At 53.6% G+C, this 17,640-nt stretch overlaps 1 protein-coding gene across 2 annotated transcripts; it reads left to right on the forward strand.

The window, feature by feature from the left end:
* Positions 1-44: 44 nt before the first annotated feature.
* On the forward strand, positions 45-16,976 carry TFR2 (transferrin receptor 2). 2 transcript variants are annotated; one of them, XM_037506943.2, is made up of 19 exons: positions 45-194; positions 996-1,064; positions 1,282-1,528; positions 1,631-1,817; positions 7,007-7,147; positions 7,234-7,345; positions 7,466-7,588; positions 7,930-8,046; positions 8,172-8,311; positions 8,665-8,828; positions 9,554-9,673; positions 10,336-10,418; positions 10,500-10,563; positions 10,668-10,735; positions 10,828-10,904; positions 10,984-11,068; positions 11,149-11,376; positions 11,706-11,846; positions 16,173-16,976. In XM_037506943.2, the coding sequence occupies exons 2-19, from the start codon at positions 1,032-1,034 to the stop codon at positions 16,455-16,457; spliced, it is 2,415 nt and encodes an 804-aa protein (XP_037362840.1). In that variant the 5' UTR covers positions 45-194; positions 996-1,031; the 3' UTR covers positions 16,458-16,976. The 2 variants fall into 2 exon arrangements, with proteins under 2 accessions (XP_037362840.1, XP_037362839.1); XM_037506942.2 differs by lacking the exon at positions 45-194 and adding an exon at positions 394-599.
* Positions 16,977-17,640: the final 664 nt, after the last annotated feature.

A 17,640-nucleotide genomic window follows, 5' to 3' on the forward strand; every position in this document is an offset into this window, starting at 1 on the left:
GCCGGGCTGTCTTCAGGCCCTGGCTCTTGGAGGTGACGGAGAAGGGGGCGGAGCCTGGGGCGCTGGTGCACCCCAGCATCTCAGAATTTCTGTACCGATTGGGTAGTAGCTGAGGTTTGCCAGGGAGACCCGTTTATTCCGGAGCTTCTTGTCCTGGAGTCCTTGGCCGGGACCCGTGCCGCCTGCCTCAAATTGTGGGTGAAGTTTAGTGATTGTGCCCTTGACGTATCCCAGACCCAAAAGAGGTAGAAACCTGTATGATTAACTGCTTTGGTGACTAAAAAGGCGTGCGTGCCCAGGGAGGACTGTGATTTGTCCAAGGACACCCAGCTCTGCCTGCACCTGGCCACCACTCTTCACTGATCCTAGTGGGGCTTGTCCAGGATCCCACTGGTCCTGCCTGATCATGTGCTTTCATCCATGCTCCTCCCCGGCAGCCAAGGAGAGACTGAGACCGCCTTTCAGTCAGATCCTGAAAAGACAAACATCCACTTGGCCAGACCAAAGCCCCCTCCCCCGCCTGGGGTCACACCACTGTGGCACTTTCAGCTTAGGATCCCACTGGAGCAGGGAGCACTGGGGGTCTGCAAGCCAGATGAGTATGGGCCAGAGGTGTTCATAGCGGGGAGCTTAGGAAGGGGTCTGGAGGACACTGGAAGGGTGGAAGCAAGAGAGGGAAGGGGCATCCATATCTCCGCCCTCCTCAGTCATCAGCCCTCCTCCTCCAACCCTGCCTGTAACTGGGAGGTCAAAGTCTGCCCCAAGGTCAAAAAATTGATTGTTTTGCAGGAAGGGGGCAGGAGCAGGACTGGGGAGGGATTGGCCCCTCATCCTCTAGCCTGGGCTGGTGGGCCATGTCCCAGAGACTGGACTGAGGCCAGGGCTGCACCCCACCCTTAGAGGAAGGGGGACAAGGAAGGGCTTGGGCTTAGGCTGCCTGCTAGGGCTGATAAGGGGCCCTCTGGGGCTCCCACAAACGGTTTATCATTGCTTAGAGGGATAGCCCGCAGGGCTCAGGAGGACGCACAAGCATGGAGCAGCTTTGGGGTCTACTCCAGAGAGCGGTAAGACAGAGTGGGTTTGGGGACACTTTAGGCCTTCTCTCCAGCCTCCTCCCAAACTCCAGGGTTGGCCCTCCCCTGCCTTCTCCAGCACGCCTCTCAGGCCCCCTCCCCTGCCTTGTGCTCATGTGGCACCTGAATTTACTAACACTTCTATTGCCAGATTCTTCCCATTCCCTAGCCTCTTCCCCCCATCTCCTACCCGTTGTGCTCTCCACAGCAAAGGCTGTCCTCACGACCCTCCCAGACAGTCTACAAGCCTGTGGAAGGCACCCAGCAGGGCCACCTGGAGGAGGAAGACTGGGAGGAGGGGGCTGAACCACCAGCCCGCTTCTGCCCCATGGAGCTGAAGGGTCCTGAGTCCCTGAATCCTACAACGGGGCGGCAAAACCTTGGACTCTGGGTGACAGCAGGACGAAGGGCCGCCCCGTATCTGGTTCTGACAGCCCTGTTGATCTTCACTGGGGGTGAGCAACATGCCCCCTTCCCCCAGTGAAGGGCCTGGGCTGGAGGGAGATTTCTGGGGTCCAGAGAGGGACAGGGAAAATCTCCATCTTGCCACCCGCCAGCCTTCCTCCTGGGCTACGTGGCCTTCCGAGCGTCCTGCCAGGCATGCGGGGGTGACGTGTTGGTGGTCAATGAGGACGTGAACTATGAGGTGGGCCTGGACTTCCAGCAGAGCACTTTGTACTGGAGTGACCTCCAGGCCCTGTTCCTGCGGCTGCTGGGAGAGGGCTACCTGGAGGACGCCATCAGGTAAGGACCCAGCTGCCCCTCCAGGCCTCAGAAGCCTCACCAACTTCAGACTCAGCCTCTTCCTCCTCTGCCTATCCTCAGCCCCCACCCCCTTCTGAATCCTCCACCTGCTTCCCTCCCCGCTGTTCAGTGGTCTGGGGAGGGTGGCAGGCATCTGGAGCTGAGAGAGGGAGGCAGTTTGGAGAGGAGGTTCAAAGGCTCAGACTGAGGGTGACACACTGGCGACATGTGGGAGCTGACTGAATGGGAACAAAGAGCTCTAGCATCCAGATATGAGGTGGGATACACCCAGAAAGTTTGGAGTGTCATACCAAGGAACTCAGATGGTGACCTATGGCAGTGGGGAGCTCTTGGGAGCTCAGAGAATGAACATTTTCAGGGAATCAGAAAAACAAGCAAACAAATTCGATAGTTTTTCAGGGGATTCTTCTGGGTTTTCTAAGTAGATAATCATCTAAGCTATATAGTGGGAGACTCACGGCTTCCTTTTCAATATTTGTAACTGTATTTTTCTTTTTTTTTTAAGATTTATTTATTTATTTATTTATTTATACAAGCACTGGGTACAGTCAGATGCACGGGAGGGTGAGAGAATTCACCAGAGCCAGAGCAGGGAGCAGAGCAGGCAGAAGGACCGAAGTACACTGCTGAGGGGAGCAGCGGGCGGCAGGAGAGGTCTGCGCGCCATGTGGGACCCTCCTCCGGTGGCCGGGAGCAGCCGGGGATCTAACTGGCGCTGCAGAGGCTGCGGGCAGCTTCGCATCCCAGTGCTCAACCACTGCGCCACCAGGGAGGCCCTGTAACTGTCTTTTTCATTTTAAATTTTTTATTGAGGAAACATTGGTTTACAACATTGTATATGAAGCAGAGGTAGAGGATCACACCTCTTTATCTTTTTAAAAGATTTATTTATTTATACAAGAACTGGGGTACAGGCCAGAAGCACAGGAGGGTGAGAGGATTCACCAGACACAGAGCGGGGAGCAGAACAGGCAGACAGACCGAAAACACTGCTGAGGGAGAGGAGCAGCGGGCGAGACAGGAGAGGTCTGCCGCGCCATGTGGTGAGCTCTCTGGCCAGGCGGAATAGAACGCGTGCTGCAGAGGCTGCCGACAGCTTCATGGGCTGCATCTTAACCCCTTACACCACCAGGGGGGCCCTCTTTTTTTTTTTTTTTTTTAAGATTTATTTATTTATGCATACAAGAGCTGGGGTGTAGGCCAGAGGTGTTGAGGTGAGAGGATTCACTAGAGACAGAGTGGAGAGCAGAACAGGCGAATCCACTGAAATACACTGCCGAGGGGAGCAGCGGACGAGACAGGAGAGGTCTGCTACGCCATGTGGGTAGCTCCCTCGAGGGGATCGAACTCATGTTGCAGTGGCTGCGGATAGCTTGATTGCACCGTGTCTTTAATCCCTGTTTTGTTTCTTTACACTCCATCGATAAGTGAAAACATCTGGTATTTGTCTTTCTCCTTCTGACTTATTTTGTTTAGCATAATCCCCTCCAGTTCTATCCAGGTTGTTCCAAATGGCCAATACTATAGCTGCATAGTATTCCATTAGTTATATTGATATATGTCACGGCTTCTTAATCCACTCATCATCCTGTTCTTATTGCTTTGGAGAGATCATGAATTTGGGTAATGATGACAGTAGATATCTTTGTCTGTGTCCTGATTTTAATAGGAATGTTTTTATAATACTTGGTCACCGAGTGTGAACTTTCCTGTAGTCTCTGGAGAGCTTTTTAAAATCAAATTAAGGAAGTTTCCTTCTATTCCTAGCTTACTGAGACTTTTTTAAAAAAATTTTTTAGAGATTTATTTATTTATGCATACAAGAGCTGGGGTACAGGCCAGAGATGTGGGGGGTGGGAGGATTCACCAGAGACAGAGTGGGGAGCAGAACAGGCTAATCGACTGAAACACACTGCTGAGGGGAGCAGCAGGCGAGGCAGGAGAGGTCTGTTGCACCACTGCTCCCTGGCCGGGGATTGAACTCATGCTGCAATGACTGCGGATTACTTCATAGTGCAGTGCTTAATCCCTTGCACCACCAGGGAGGCCCTGAGACTTAATTTTTTTGATGATCAGGAAAGGAATAAATAGGTATAGAATGTTTTTCAAAAATTTTCTAGAATGTACTATGATGATCACATGATATTTCTTCCTTAATGTTTATGTAGTAATTTGTTTTTAAATCTTTTTCCAGTTTTAGTATATGCAGTAGTTTGTATTAATAGATTTCCTTGTCTGCATGAGCTCAAGGCTAAAGATTAAGGTCTATTATTAGTCTTTTGATACACTAGATTTGCCTTGCTAAAAGACCTAAATTTGTGACATCAACTATAGTTAAAAATTTAGGGTTGGGGCCTCGCTGGTGGCACAAGGTTTTAGGTCTCACCACTGTGGGGCTGTCCCCTCTGCAGCATGAGTTTGATCCCCAGTCAGGGAGCTGACCCACATGGCGCAGCAGACCTCTCTGTCTTGCCTGCTGCTCCCCTGAGCAGTGTAGATCTGCCTGTTCTGTTCCCCACTCTCTCTGGTGAATCCTCCCACCCCCTGCACCTCTGGCCTACACCCCAGTTCTTGTATGCATAAATGGATAAATTTTTTTTTAAATGTAGGGCTTTTAAATGTGGTAGTCTGAATACAGGCTGAGCAGGTGGACAGTTTGAGAGGTCTAGGGCTGGGGTGTGGCACTGTGGGTGCCATCAAAGGGCAGGGAGGCAGGAGTGTAGCAGTGAAAGAACAAGCAATGACTCTAGGTTGTATGGGAAAGGAAGGAAAGCCAGGCAGGAGCAGAGACCTGGAGAAACTGGACAGTCTGGAGTGTTTGATGGGGTTGAAGAACAGGTATAATGAGGGTAAGGGGGCAAGTTGGAATCTGAAAAGCTTTAGGCAGAGAATAGATTCTGAAACTTTTCAATTTTGTCTGAACTGTGTCTCATTGATATTGGAGTCTCCGGCACTACCACGTGCCTTGTGCTTAGTGTCTGGTAAATCTTCAATAGGTAAGCATTCTGGAGATGGAGCTCCAGGTAATGACAAAATCCATGGTATAGCCAGGAGAATGGATGGCCAGCTTGGGGGTGGCTCTGATGCATCATTTATTCATTTGTCCAACAAAGATTTTGAACATCTGCTGTTGTGGCAGGTGCTGGGCTAAGCAGATGGTGGTGATAAAGCAGAGAACAAAACAGTCTGGACTTTACCATCATGGAACTTACAGTCTATGGAAGAAAATCAACACTAAACTATTAACTACATTCATGACATAATTATGACTAGAATCAATGCCTTGAAGGAAAAGTAAAGAGTGTGAGGAATGACTCTAACTAGGGGGACCTGGGTTAGCCTGGAGCTAGCTGAGACCTGAGTGGTGAGTCAGCTTGCCAGGCAAAAAGGTAGAAAAGCATTTCAGGCTGTAAAAAGGCTCTGAAGTGGGAGGATGGTAGTCTATTAGTAGAGGTAAAAGGAGGTCTTTGTGGCTCAGGTCATAAAGGGCCTTCTGGTGACATGAGGTTTTCTGGATTTTATTCTAAGAAAGAGAGAGAAAACTGAAGAGTTTATTGTGATCAGATGTGGGTGGGTATTTTTAAGGTCCAGTGCAAGGAATGGAGTCAATCCTACTCCCAAGACCACAGTACAGTATCCTCAGTGAAAAGGCATCCTGTTGAATTTTCCCTCCCTATCCCTGAACACTTCCCCCCACCCCCTCCTCCAGGAGCACCCCACCTAACAAGTTGGGCGTGTGCCTTTAAATACACATGTGGCTGTCATGTTTTATGCACGATGTAGATTTTTTTATGCACTATGTAGATTTTTCAAAACATTGTATAAAATGTTCATTTTAAAATTTAAGCAACATTGGGAAAAAACACTCCAAGGCTCATTCTGCAGGTATAGTCATCACTAATGTGTGCTTTTACTTAAACTTTTTTCACATAACACTGTTTTCAAGCTCTGTCTATACAGTAATGTGTGCCGCTAGTCTATTGTTTCTTACTGCTGCGCAGATATTAAGAATTCATTGACAGGTGCAGTTCCAAACACCTGAGCCCCTGGAGGGGACTGGCTGGGGGCACAGGAATGGTGCTGAGGAAGCCAGTGAGATCAGGGATAGTAACAGAACAGTAGCCCCAGTGAGCTGACAGGATGACTGACACTGGGTGGATCATCCATGTGGATTCTGATGGGGTACAGAGGCACCATGGATGTGGAGAGGAAAATAAGCCAGGTGCCAAAGTCCTCAATGAAAGAGAGCAAGCGACTGACTGGAAGATAATAGCACTGGGGGAGGGGGGTGGGTGGAAAGGGTTGGATGGCATGGGCCTCAAAGAGTTTTACCAGAGGAGAAATGGTCAGGAACTTGAACAGTGGAGTCAGTAGCCTCCACTCCAGGCGAGGAGGTGGGAGAACCCAAGTCACCTTCTTCAAGAGGAGGCCTGACCTCTCAAGAGAAAGCTCAGTTGTTTTTTTTTTTTTTTTTTTTTTTTTTTTGGGTGGGACTCTCGCCGGTGGCCAGGGATCGAACTGGCGCTGCAGAGGCTGAGGGCAGCCTCGCAGCCCAGCGCTCAACCGCTGCGCCACCAGGGGAGGCCCGAGAAAGCTCAGTTTCTGCCAAGCTAGAGGGGTGGGTATTCAGTGATGGCACTGAGGAGGGAGGGCACAGGGGGAGCCAGGTGACAGGGAGGCCATGTAGTGGTTGAGGTGAGATGGAAGAATCGGGAGTTCAAGTGCCAAGAGACTCAACAGTCAGGTGGTGACTATGGAAATCAGGGTGAGGTTTCCAAAGAGACAAGGGACCCCCATGTGTAAGTTGTCTCTGTGAGATCCAGGTGGAAGATGGAGGGTCCCCCACTTTTGCCCAATGAATACTTTGTAAGAAAAGTGTTCTCCTGCGGGGGCAAAGCACAGGTCAGTGCACTTAGGAGGCGAGGAAGAGGTAGCTAGAACAGTGAGTGTAGCCTGAGCCTGGAAAAACGGAAGGGAGGCAGGCAGGATGGCCGAGCAGGAGGCCCTGGAGGCCCTAGGGTGCAGTCCTGGTGGTGATGGGAGGGGTGGTGCCGGCAGGGTGAGGGAGAGACAGGAGTTCCTCGCTGCCCACGGCTCTGGGCAGCGCTCGGATTCCACCTCCCCAGCCTTCCCCCTCCAGTGCCCCAACCCCATCTCTCCCCGCTTAGGCAGATCAGCCTTCGGGAAAGGGTGGCCGGCTCCGCCGGGATGGCGTCTCTGGCCCGGGACATCCGCGCCGCGCTGTCTCGCCAGAAACTGGACCACGTGTGGACCGACACGCACTACGTGGGGCTGCAGTTCCCCGACCCGTGAGCGCGTGGGGGCGGGGCCGAGGCTGGGGGGAGGGTCGCGCGCGGCGAGCGGGGTGTGCACGCTCAACAGCCCCAACCCTCAGGGCTCGCCCCAATACCCTGCACTGGATCGGTGAGGCCGGGAGGCTCGAGGAGCAGCTGCCGCTGGAGGACCCCGACGTCTACTGTCCCTACAGCGCCACCGGCAACGCCACGGTGCGCGCCTCGGGCTCAGCCCCCAGGAAGGGGTGGGGCGGGAGGGGGACAGCCAGACCCCCTTCCCTGGTGGTGGAGGAGCTGACGTCGTGTGCGCCTCACTATGCTCCCCGTCTCCAGGGCGAGCTGGTGTACGCCCACTACGGGCGGCCAGAGGACCTGCAGGACCTGCGCGCCCGGGGCGTGGAGCCGGCGGGGCGCCTCCTGCTGGTGCGCCTGGGGGTGATCAGCTTTGCCCAGAAGGTGAAGAACCCACGATGGGGGAATGGAAAAGGGCGGCGAGGGTGCGAGATGGGCAGTCCTAAGATCCTCTGTCAGAGAGAGGAGAACCACGTGGATCATAAGAACATGGTGGGGAGCAAAATCAGGAGAGGGATGGGGAGTTGAAAAATAAGGGCATGTGGGGTCCCATGAGGTTTGAGGGCTGCCAAGGCACTGCAGGAGGGAATGAAGTCCTGCCACAGTCTCCCTGTGGTACCCACAGTTGCAGGTCTAAGGCCATGTTATTTCACCTGCATTTGCTCCTCCTGCCCTTACAAGTTGGTTTTCTCTCGAAGGAGTCCATTAGCCACTGTCTTCCCCAGGTGGCCAGTGCCCAGGACTTTGGGGCCCAAGGAGTACTCATATATCCTGACCCTGCAGACTTCTCCCAGGACCCACACAAGCTAGGCCTGTCCAGCCATCGGGCTGTGTATGGACACGTGAGTCTGTAAGAAGGCGGCAGTGCCTTCCCAGGTCCCCGGCCCCATCTCCTGTCTGGGAAGAAGCTGGCACACTCTTCCTGAGAGCCCGTACAGTTTCGTTGTCAGCACCCCTCTCCCCACAGGTCCACCTGGGAACTGGAGACCCCTACACACCTGGCTTCCCTTCCTTCAATCAAACCCAGTTTCCTCCAGTCCAGTCCTCAGGCCTCCCTAGCATCCCCGCTCAGCCCATCAGTGCAGACATTGCATCCCTTCTGCTGAGGTGAGGGGCATATGGCGGTCAGGAGAGGGGGCAGGGAAGGGTAGGCTGCCACTAGCCTATAGGTGCCTTTTGGTGAACTAGGAGACTGGCCCTTATTCTGGGTGAGCACAGCTTCTTGCCAGGACCCACCATTTGGTGGGTAGAGCAACAGCTCGATTTCATACCCACTTCCCTGGACACCCTTGAGCAGTACACAACCTGCACAACTGCCCGAGGCAGGACTGGTGAGCAAGGACTGGTGAGAAGCAGCAAGGGAGGGCTGGGGGTGGAAGGAAAGAGCGAAGAGGGGTCTTTGGGCTCTTCTACAGCCCGGGCCTCTCTGCCATTTCCAACTCTGCTCCACTTCTTTCCAGGAAGCTCAAAGGCCCAGTGGCCCCCCAGGAATGGCAGGGGCACCTACCAGGCTCCCATTATCGCCTGGGCCCTGGGCCAGGCCTGCACCTAATGGTCAACAACCACAGGGTCTCTACTCCCATCAGCAACATCTTCGGTTGCATCGAAGGCCGTTCAGAGCCAGGTGTGCTTGCTTGCCCGGCATCCCCAACAGCCTGCAGGAGCTGTGTAATGGCCCTGGCAAGAGATGGGGCTGGAGCAGGGGGCCTAGGAGGGGGCGAGAGAGGTGCCCCAGGGAGGAGGGCAGCTTTGACTGAAGTGAAGGGTGTGGCAGGGGCTAGCTCTGAGGTAGGCTGGCAAGTTCAAGGTAACCTGGGATGAGGGAGGGTAGCAGTGAGACTCCACTGTCACAACCACCCAGAGTTCTGCCCAGCAGTGAGCAACCAAGCACTGGAGGTGAGCAAGCACCTGCTGGGTGATGTTCTAGAATGAAAGGGAGGTCAGACTAGATAGGAAACACTTTCCAGCATAGCTGGGTATGCATAAAGGTGGGGAATCAAAGCAGGTTCTTGCACGCTGGAGTGTCATTGCTTTAAGAATTAAGGGAGCAGCCCAGGGAGGCCTGTAATGAGGCTCAGCTGGGATGCCGGTGGTAGGAATGTGAGAGATTTAAAAGAATAAAGCCCATAAGGACAGCTGAGGTAATGGAGTCCAGAATGACTCCAGGCACTTCCTGGAGGAGCAGGCCTTCCAAGGCTGCGCCAAGAGGAGAACTATTCCCTGTGGGGCAGCAGGATTAAGGGTAGGGTTGCAGAGATGTGAAGGGCTGAAGACTGATGGAGGAGGCCTGAAGAAATGGTGGTGCCGCTCTGCCAGCACCCACCTTTCAAACATCCCCCCTTCCCCCAGATCACTATGTTGTCATCGGGGCCCAGAGGGATTCGTGGGGCCCAGGGGCAGCCAAATCAGCAGTGGGGACTGCCATACTGCTGGAGCTGGTTCGAACCTTTTCTTCCATGGTGAGCAATGGTAAGGTCAGGGGCAGGGCCTGGGCCAGGCAGCTGGGGCTATGACAGAGCCAGGATGGGGAGAGAGGCAGTTAGGAGCTCAGCCTGCAGGGTGGCCATTCAGACTTCCAAACCTGGCCACTCATGTCCTACCTTTGTGGCCCTGGGCAAGTTATTATCTCCATTTCCTCATCTAAAAATGAAAGTAGGGCCTCCCTGGTGGCATAGCTGGGTTGCGAAGCTGCCCACAGCCTCTGCAGCGCCAGTTCGATCCCGGCTGCCGGGCGAGGGTCCCACATGGCGCTCAGACTTCTCCTGCCGCCCGCTGCTCCCCTCAGCAGTGTACTTCAGTCTGTCTGCTCTGCTCCCCGCTCTGGCTCTGGTGAATTCTCTCACCGTCCTGCGCTTCTGACTGTACCCAGTGCTTGTATAAATAAATAAATAAATCTTTAAAAAAAATAAAATAAAAATAAAAGTAATAATCACCCATGGTCTGAGTGAAGAGCAGGCAAGAGATTCCATATGTAAACAGTCTCCATCCCAATTACAATTGAGTCAGACAGACCCAGGAGAGATGGGCTGGGATGGGCGTGTAGTGAAAGGGAAGGAGAGACCCCAGGAAGGAAGAAGAAAGAGAGGTGGCCTTGCTTAACCCCCAACAGAGCCCATCCTCTCTGCCCCCAGGCTTCCAGCCCCGCAGAAGTCTTCTTTTCATCAGCTGGGATGGAGGTGACTTTGGGAGTGTGGGCTCCACGGAGTGGCTGGAGGTAATGTGGGGTCCTGGGTAGGTGTCAATCAGTGGGGAGAGCTGGAGGGGTGGTTCCACACTCCATGTCCCTCACCAACAGGGCTACCTGAGTGTGCTGCACCTCAAAGCCGTAGTCTATGTGAGCCTGGACAATGCAGTGCTAGGTGAGCAGGGCAGTGCCATCTGCCATCCCCTGGGCCGTTTCAGGGACACCCCTGCCTTCAGGCCAAGTCATGAGCCTGGTATCCCTCCCCCACCCTCTCTGCAGGAGATGACAAATTCCATGCCAAGACTAGCCCCCTTCTCATCAGCCTCATCGAGAACATCCTGAAGCAGGCAAGAGCCCAGTCAGGAGCAGGGGGTGAAGGGGTGAAGGGAAGCTGGTGAGGGCCAGAGCCTGACCAGTGTGGCCGTCCCCCCCTCCCCAGGTGGATTCTCCCAACCATAGCGGGCAGACCCTCTATGAGCAGGTGGTATTCGGCAATCACAGCTGGGATGCTGAAGTGTAAGTTGGGGGCGGGGAGGAAAGCCGGGGATGAGGGGGCACCTGAACCCACACAGCATTCCCACCTGCCCACCCTCAGGATCCGACCACTGCCCATGGACAGCAGCGCCTATTCCTTCACGGCCTTTGCAGGGGTCCCTGCCGTTGAGTTCTCCTTCCAGGAGGTGAGCCCGCCCGGCAGCAGCAGCCCCTCTTCGGTCTGCACCAGGGCCCAGCGCCAGCCCCCCATTCCCTGTCCCCGCAGGACAGCCAGGCATACCCTTTCCTGCACACGAAAGACGACACATATGAGAACCTGCACAGGGTGCTGCGAGGCCGCCTACCCGCTGTGGCCCAGGCTGTGGCCCAGCTCGCTGGGCAGCTCCTCATCCGACTGAGCCACGATCACCTGCTGCCCCTCGACTTCGGCGGCTATGGGGACGTGGTCCTCAGGCACATAGGCAGCCTCAACGAGTTCTCTGGGGATCTCAAGGTCGAAGATGCCATCCGAGCTCCCTGCTACTGGGGGTGGGGGTGGGCATCGCCCCTTAAAGCGCAGCCCAGCCCCTCCCCCAACTCTTGGGTCTTGATCCCCCAGTCACTTAAGCCCCTAAAGCCCAGCTCCGGTGCTGTCCCAAGCCCCAGGGATTTGTTCCAACCTCCAGGCCCGGGTCTTCATCTTCCCTTTCCACCCTGCTCCCAGCCTTGGGTTCCCCTCTCCCTCCCCCTCCCGCCAGGCCCTGTGCCCCAGCACCTGCACCCCCAGCCAAAGCCCGCGTCCTAGGCCCTGCCGCCGGCCCCAGCCTGCACCTCCGCCCTCAGGCCCGCGGACTGACCCTCCAGTGGGTGTTCTCGGCGCGGGGAGACTACATCCGGGCGGCGGAGAAGCTGCGGAAGGAGATCTACAGCTCCGAGGACAGCGACGAAAGGCTGATGCGCATGTACAACGTGCGCATCATGAGGGTGAGCCCCGCCCCGCCCCGCCCCGCCCGCCTCCCCGCGCCCTGGGGATGCCTGCCCGGCTTCTCCCTACCGGGCTCTTGTGCCAGGGACGCTCTTTCACGGACCGGCAGGGATGGAGGGACCATTGAGACAGGCCCTGCATAGTGATGAAAGGGAAAGGCCGTTGACCATAGTCGACCGGCCGACGGGTGGCAGAACTGAGGATGCGGGGAGGGGTGCACATATCCCCCCTAAGAGATACCCCCCTGGAGAGAAAAAGCATGTCCCTGATGGTCTGCAGAACATAGGCAAGCTTATGACCCGGGAGGTGCAAAAAGCTTATTAAATGCAAAGCAGGGCCTCCCCGGTGGCGCAGCGGTTGAGCGCTGGGTTGCGAAGCTGCCCGCAGCCTCTGCAGCGCTGGTTCGATCCCCGGCTGCTCCCCGGCCACCGGAGGAGGGTCCCACATGGCGCGCAGACCTCTCCTGCCGCCCGCTGCTCCCCTCAGCAGTGTACTTCGGTCCTTCTGCCTGCTCTGCTCCCCGCTCTGGCTCTGGTGAATTCTCTCACCCTCCCGCGCTTCTGACTCGACCCAGTGCTTGTATAAATAAATAAATAAATCTTAAAAAAAAAAAAAAAAAGAAGAAGAAGAAATGCAGAGCATGGAGAGCTGTGTTCTGGTAATGAGATAGATGAAATACAGAAAGGCTGCTTGGGGGAAGTACATGTGGAAGTTAATCAAGATCTTATTCCCTCACCAGTCACTGCTTAGCTTTGTTTTTTTTTTTTTTTTTTTATAGAGGCATGTTTTTATTTATTTATTTATTATATTTGTTTTGTTTTTGTTTTTGTTTATACATGCACTGGGTACAGTCAGAAGCGCGGGAGGGTGAGAGAATTCACCAGAGCCAGAGCGGGGAGCAGAACAGGCAGAAGGACCGAAGCACACTGCTGAGGGGAGCAGCGGGTGGCAGGAGAGGTCTGCGCACCATGTGGGATCCTCCTCCGGGGCCGGGGAGCAGCCGGGGATCGAACCGGCGCCACGGAGGCTGTGGGCAGCTTCGCAACCCAGCGCTCAACCGCTGCGCCACCGGGGAGGCCCCACTGCTTAGCTTTGAATACTTCGCAGCTCACCTGCCTCTCTTTCATTTCTTCATCCTAACAACTCAACCCTGCAATCATCTGATCTTGGAAAATACATGGCTAGGGACTGTGGGTGTGGGACAAGGTCTACAAGTCAAAATTATTAGTGAATGTAGGGTGAATGGGGAACCCATTGTGTACCCACGCAGTCTGGGAAGTCTGTGTGCCCCCTGTAAGCTGGTGTTCTTCCTCTCCCTTGTGTTTTTTCCTGCATGCACCCATTCTGCCTGTCCCTTGGCATCACCCATTCTTTCTATTCACAAGCCTATCCCTTTTGCTTTTTTGTCCTTGCCCTTGCTCCTGCTGCCTCTTATTCTCTCTCCTTACAACCTTCTCTCCCCCCACCCCTTCCTGACCTCTCCTCCTCTTGCCTTTGTCCCCTTCACTGAGACACGGAAGACCCTGTGGTAGGAGTGGATGGGCATGGTTCATTCTCATTTACAGATCTTCGTTTAATCCCTGCTGTGCCAGACTTCAGGAGCACAAATAGACATCTCACCCCACCCCTGAAATTGCCTCCCATCCCTACCCCTAAAAGTCATCCCTACACAAAAGGCATCTGTGTATAAGGGGCAGAGTAGGGACAAGTCTCAGGTTCAGGACTTCAGACCCAAAACACAGGGCTCATGCCCACCCAGGAAACTTGGTAGATCTAGACCAGGGGTTGGTAGACTATGGCCAGAAAGACAAATTTGTCTCCTGCCTCCTGTTTAATAAATAAAATTTGATTGCAACATGACATGCTTATTGGTTATTGTATTGTATGTGGCTGCTTTTGTGCTACAACAGCAAAATTCAGTTGTTGCATCAGGAACAGGATGGCTTGCAAAACCTAAAGTATTTACTATGTGGCTTTTTGCAGAAAACAAATGCTGACCCTTGCTTTAGGCCGTGACTTGGGTCTTAAAGTTCAGACAGAATTTAGGTTGGTGCAAAGAAAAGCCTTTCCAGGTTGGTTGGAGACCCAGAACAAGGGTGTGACAGTGAAATAGGCCTGACTGTCCTAGGGAACAGGGCGTGGACTAGTAGAGCCTGAACAGAGAACTGATGGAGAAGTGGAGGGAAGAAGAGCACCAAATGGTGGCCTAGGGATCAACTGTGAAGAGCCTTGAGTGCCTTAAAGTTTTCAGGTTTGGGCATCAAGGAAATTAGGGAAGGTTTTGAGCAGGCAGGTGATGGGAACAAAGTGGAATTTAGGAAGAATTTGGCCACAGTATGGCCAAAGAAAGAATGAAGAAAGAATGACCTGAAGAAAGAATAAAGTTAGTGAGGGCTGAATTCCGGCAGAGGGTGGCAAATGGCAGTAAGTGCCACTGTGGGTGAGGGGATCAGACTGATAGGATATTTAGAAGGAAACAAGGACAGACTGGGTGTTGAGGGCCACCATTTGCTAGGGGCTTACTTCATTTTGTTCCCCATAGGACTCTCCTAAAATCCTATGAGGTTGCTAATATTGTACACAGAACTAAGGCCCAGAGAGGCTAAGTAATTTGCAGTCTGACCCCAAGACCTTTGCTCCCCCCACTCTTACTCACCTTCAAGTCTGAGAAGCTGGCACCTGGGGAACACCATAGTTTCCTAGGAGGAATGTGGGTAAAGGGCCAGGCTCCAGAAGAGATTGGTGAAGATATTATGTGTCTGTGTCCAGGTGCTCCCCCCCACCCTTGGGGTGGGGGGGAAGAAGCTGGAGGGCAGGATGATTGGGTGAGTAGAACTGGAAACTCCCCATGAGGGCCTGCTTGAATTCAGGGGTCTAGATGTCTCTGTGAATGAAAGATGTTGGCCCTAAAAAGATATGAGTGTGTGAGGCCCCTAAAGCTTCTGATTTTGCTGGGGAGGTGCTGAGAAATGGTAATTTAAAAACTTTTCCCAAGTGATTCTAATAAACAGTCAGGGCAGAAAACTGCTGGATTGTGGGTAAAGAGGAGAAGAGGTCCAACTGAGGGTTCACCCACAGATAGGAACAGGAGGAGCCAGAAAGGTGGGAGAACTGAGCTAGGAACAAGCTGTTATAGGACAGGGAAAAGGGTCAGCCCAAACCCCGCAAACCTGCCTATTCTAAATGGGTTCTGCCATCCGCCGCATCAACACAAAACATAGGAGACTTTAATGGGAAGGAACTTTAATAAAACTAAGAAACAATACAGGTAAGGCAAAGAGTCTAGGTAAGGCAAAGAGTCTAGTTTCTAAGTGAAGCACCCAAAGTTACCCGTCCCCTCGTGGGTAAAAGTCCATCCAAATGGGATTGGCCCAGAGCAAGGCCCCAAAGCCTGCCATGAGTCTAAAGCACCTTCCAGTGGGGACCCACAGCAAAGGGTCACAAACAACTGGACAAGCCCGGAAGGGAAAGAGCAAAATCAACATCAAGATAAAAGCTGCCATTGTCACCTCCCCACGGGTCTCACCCACATCTGTGTCACCTAGTCCACGACCAAAAGACAAGCGCAGTTTCTTCACGTGTCTCTAGGCTCCATGTGCCTCCTCCAGGTCTCCTGGCTCCATCCTGCTTCCTTCCTCAGTCTCTTCAGCAGCTTCTCCTCTTCCTGCTCAGCTCCACCCTCCCTTGGGAGGGGCAGGGAACCTCCCCCTTTCCTGGGGACCACCCTGTTGCAAAGCCATCTCAGTAAAGATGTAACAACATCTGAGTCAGAATCAGGCACTTCACTGGGGCTGGGCTGCCTGCTTGACCTTTGGCTCTGGCCTGTGGACACTGGTAGAGGTGGGGCAGAATGACTAGGTTGCTAAAAGCTGTGGCATTAAGAGGAACAAGACAACAGATTGTTCTTTGAGGCTTAGGATGGGGGGAAGTGAATGGGTGAGGAAGTCTGGGGAGACCTAGATACAGGCTTGGAGTAACTCACAATCTGACCCCAAAACCTGTGCTCACCCCACTGTCACTCACCTTCATGGCTGAGAGTCTGGCACATGGGGAAGACTGATTTCCTAAGAGGAATGTGGGTAAAGTTAAGGTGACTGAAGGGATGGGACCCAAAATACAATTGGAGCAAACATCCTACCTGGCTACTGATGACATCACCAAATGACCTTTCCTGATTGGGTAGCCAAAGGGAGGTGGGTCATAAAGAAGGGCTCAACATTGTTAAACACACTATTGTAGAGCCCAAACTAGACTAGGAATTGCTCTTCAGGCCCTTTGCTCTGAGGTAGAGGCCTCACCCAGACCTGTTCCCCTTCTCCATACAGGTGGAGTTCTACTTCCTGTCTCAGTATGTGTCACCCGCTGATTCTCCATTCCGCCACATCTTCCTGGGCCAGGGGGACCACACACTAGGGGCCCTGCTTGAACACGTGCGGCTGCTGCGTGGTGGTAACTCTAGGGACCCTGAGGCTTCCTCCTCTGCGGTCTCACCTGGCCCGGGCTTCCAGGAGAGCCGCTTCCGTCGCCAGCTGGCCCTGCTTACCTGGACACTGCAGGGGGCAGCCAATGCCCTTAGTGGGGATGTCTGGAACATCGATAACAACTTCTAAGGTCCAATGTGGGTGTGTAGGGGTACCCCCATATACCCCTGCCTCCTGCTGAGTGCTCCTGCCCTCACTTGAGTGGTTTCTGGGTGACCTAAGCCAACACTCACCTACACACCCCTACCCCTGCAACTATAGGAGTGACTGAGCAGTACTTTGCATAAAGAAGGGCCATACTGTCAGCTAGACAGTGGACAGCGCCCTTTCGCTCAGTCACAGCCTCCTCTCTGACCCTCCCCTTCAAGAGCAGCTCCTTTCATACACACATACCTAGAGAGCACTCTGGAAAGTGTCCTAGGCCCTGGGACCTGGCCAGCTGTCTTGGTGGGAGAGATGGCTGGGACCGTAGCCCGTGGCCAACAGGTGGCCTGTGATGGGAAGGACTGAGGGTGGGACCTCAATAAACCATCTAGTTGCATCTGTTGTTTATAAGCACCTTTCTGCTTCTTCACCCTTACTCCACCCAGTTGTTCCTCCCTAGAGATCTCAGGAAGGGATGGGCAGAAAGGGCCAGAGAAAATGCACTGGAAATGCTATCTCCATGGGAAACTCTGAGCTGGTTACCTAAGCAGCTAAGCAAACTGCCTGATGAAATAAGGAGGGTCATTCTCCAAACCCCACCATGGACAGGGGGCGAAGGGGTTGGGTCTGTGTCTAATGGAAGTGGGGACGCTTTAATTTGTACTGCCTGTTGCCGCTTACTCAAAAAGCAAGGACAAGGCTTATTTCTTCCACAATCTCTAACCTGTCGTGGTCATTTTTTATTTGACCTTTAATGTCCAGACCCCTCAGACACAGGGAGATACTCTGGGGCAAATCCTTTTCAGCACTCAAGGTTCTGTCCCACAATTTGGTAGACTGAACATGTACCTGACCCAGATCTGGACCCTCCCTGTGCCTGCACCCAGGGACCTGCTGGAAAAGAAAGTTAGCAGCTGTTGCTAGGTGGGGGCAGGGAGATGTCAGGTGAGAACCCACCCAGGGGAAGCAGGAGTCCTGGCACATGTTCCATTGTCCTGTCAGATTGCACTTATAAAAATAAATTCAGGGTCTCCCTGGTGGCGCAAGGGGTTAAGACGCAACCTATGAAGCTGTCCGCAGCCACTGCAGCATGAGTTCAATCCCCGGCCGGCCAGGAAAACAACCCACTTGGCGCAGACCTCTCCTGTCTCGCCTGCTGCTCCCCTCA

This window comes from Talpa occidentalis, unplaced genomic scaffold (genome assembly GCF_014898055.3).
Source record: "Talpa occidentalis isolate TD23 unplaced genomic scaffold, MPIMG_talOcc4v2.1 talOcc4.12, whole genome shotgun sequence".
Taxonomy (NCBI): Eukaryota; Metazoa; Chordata; class Mammalia; order Eulipotyphla; family Talpidae; genus Talpa; species Talpa occidentalis.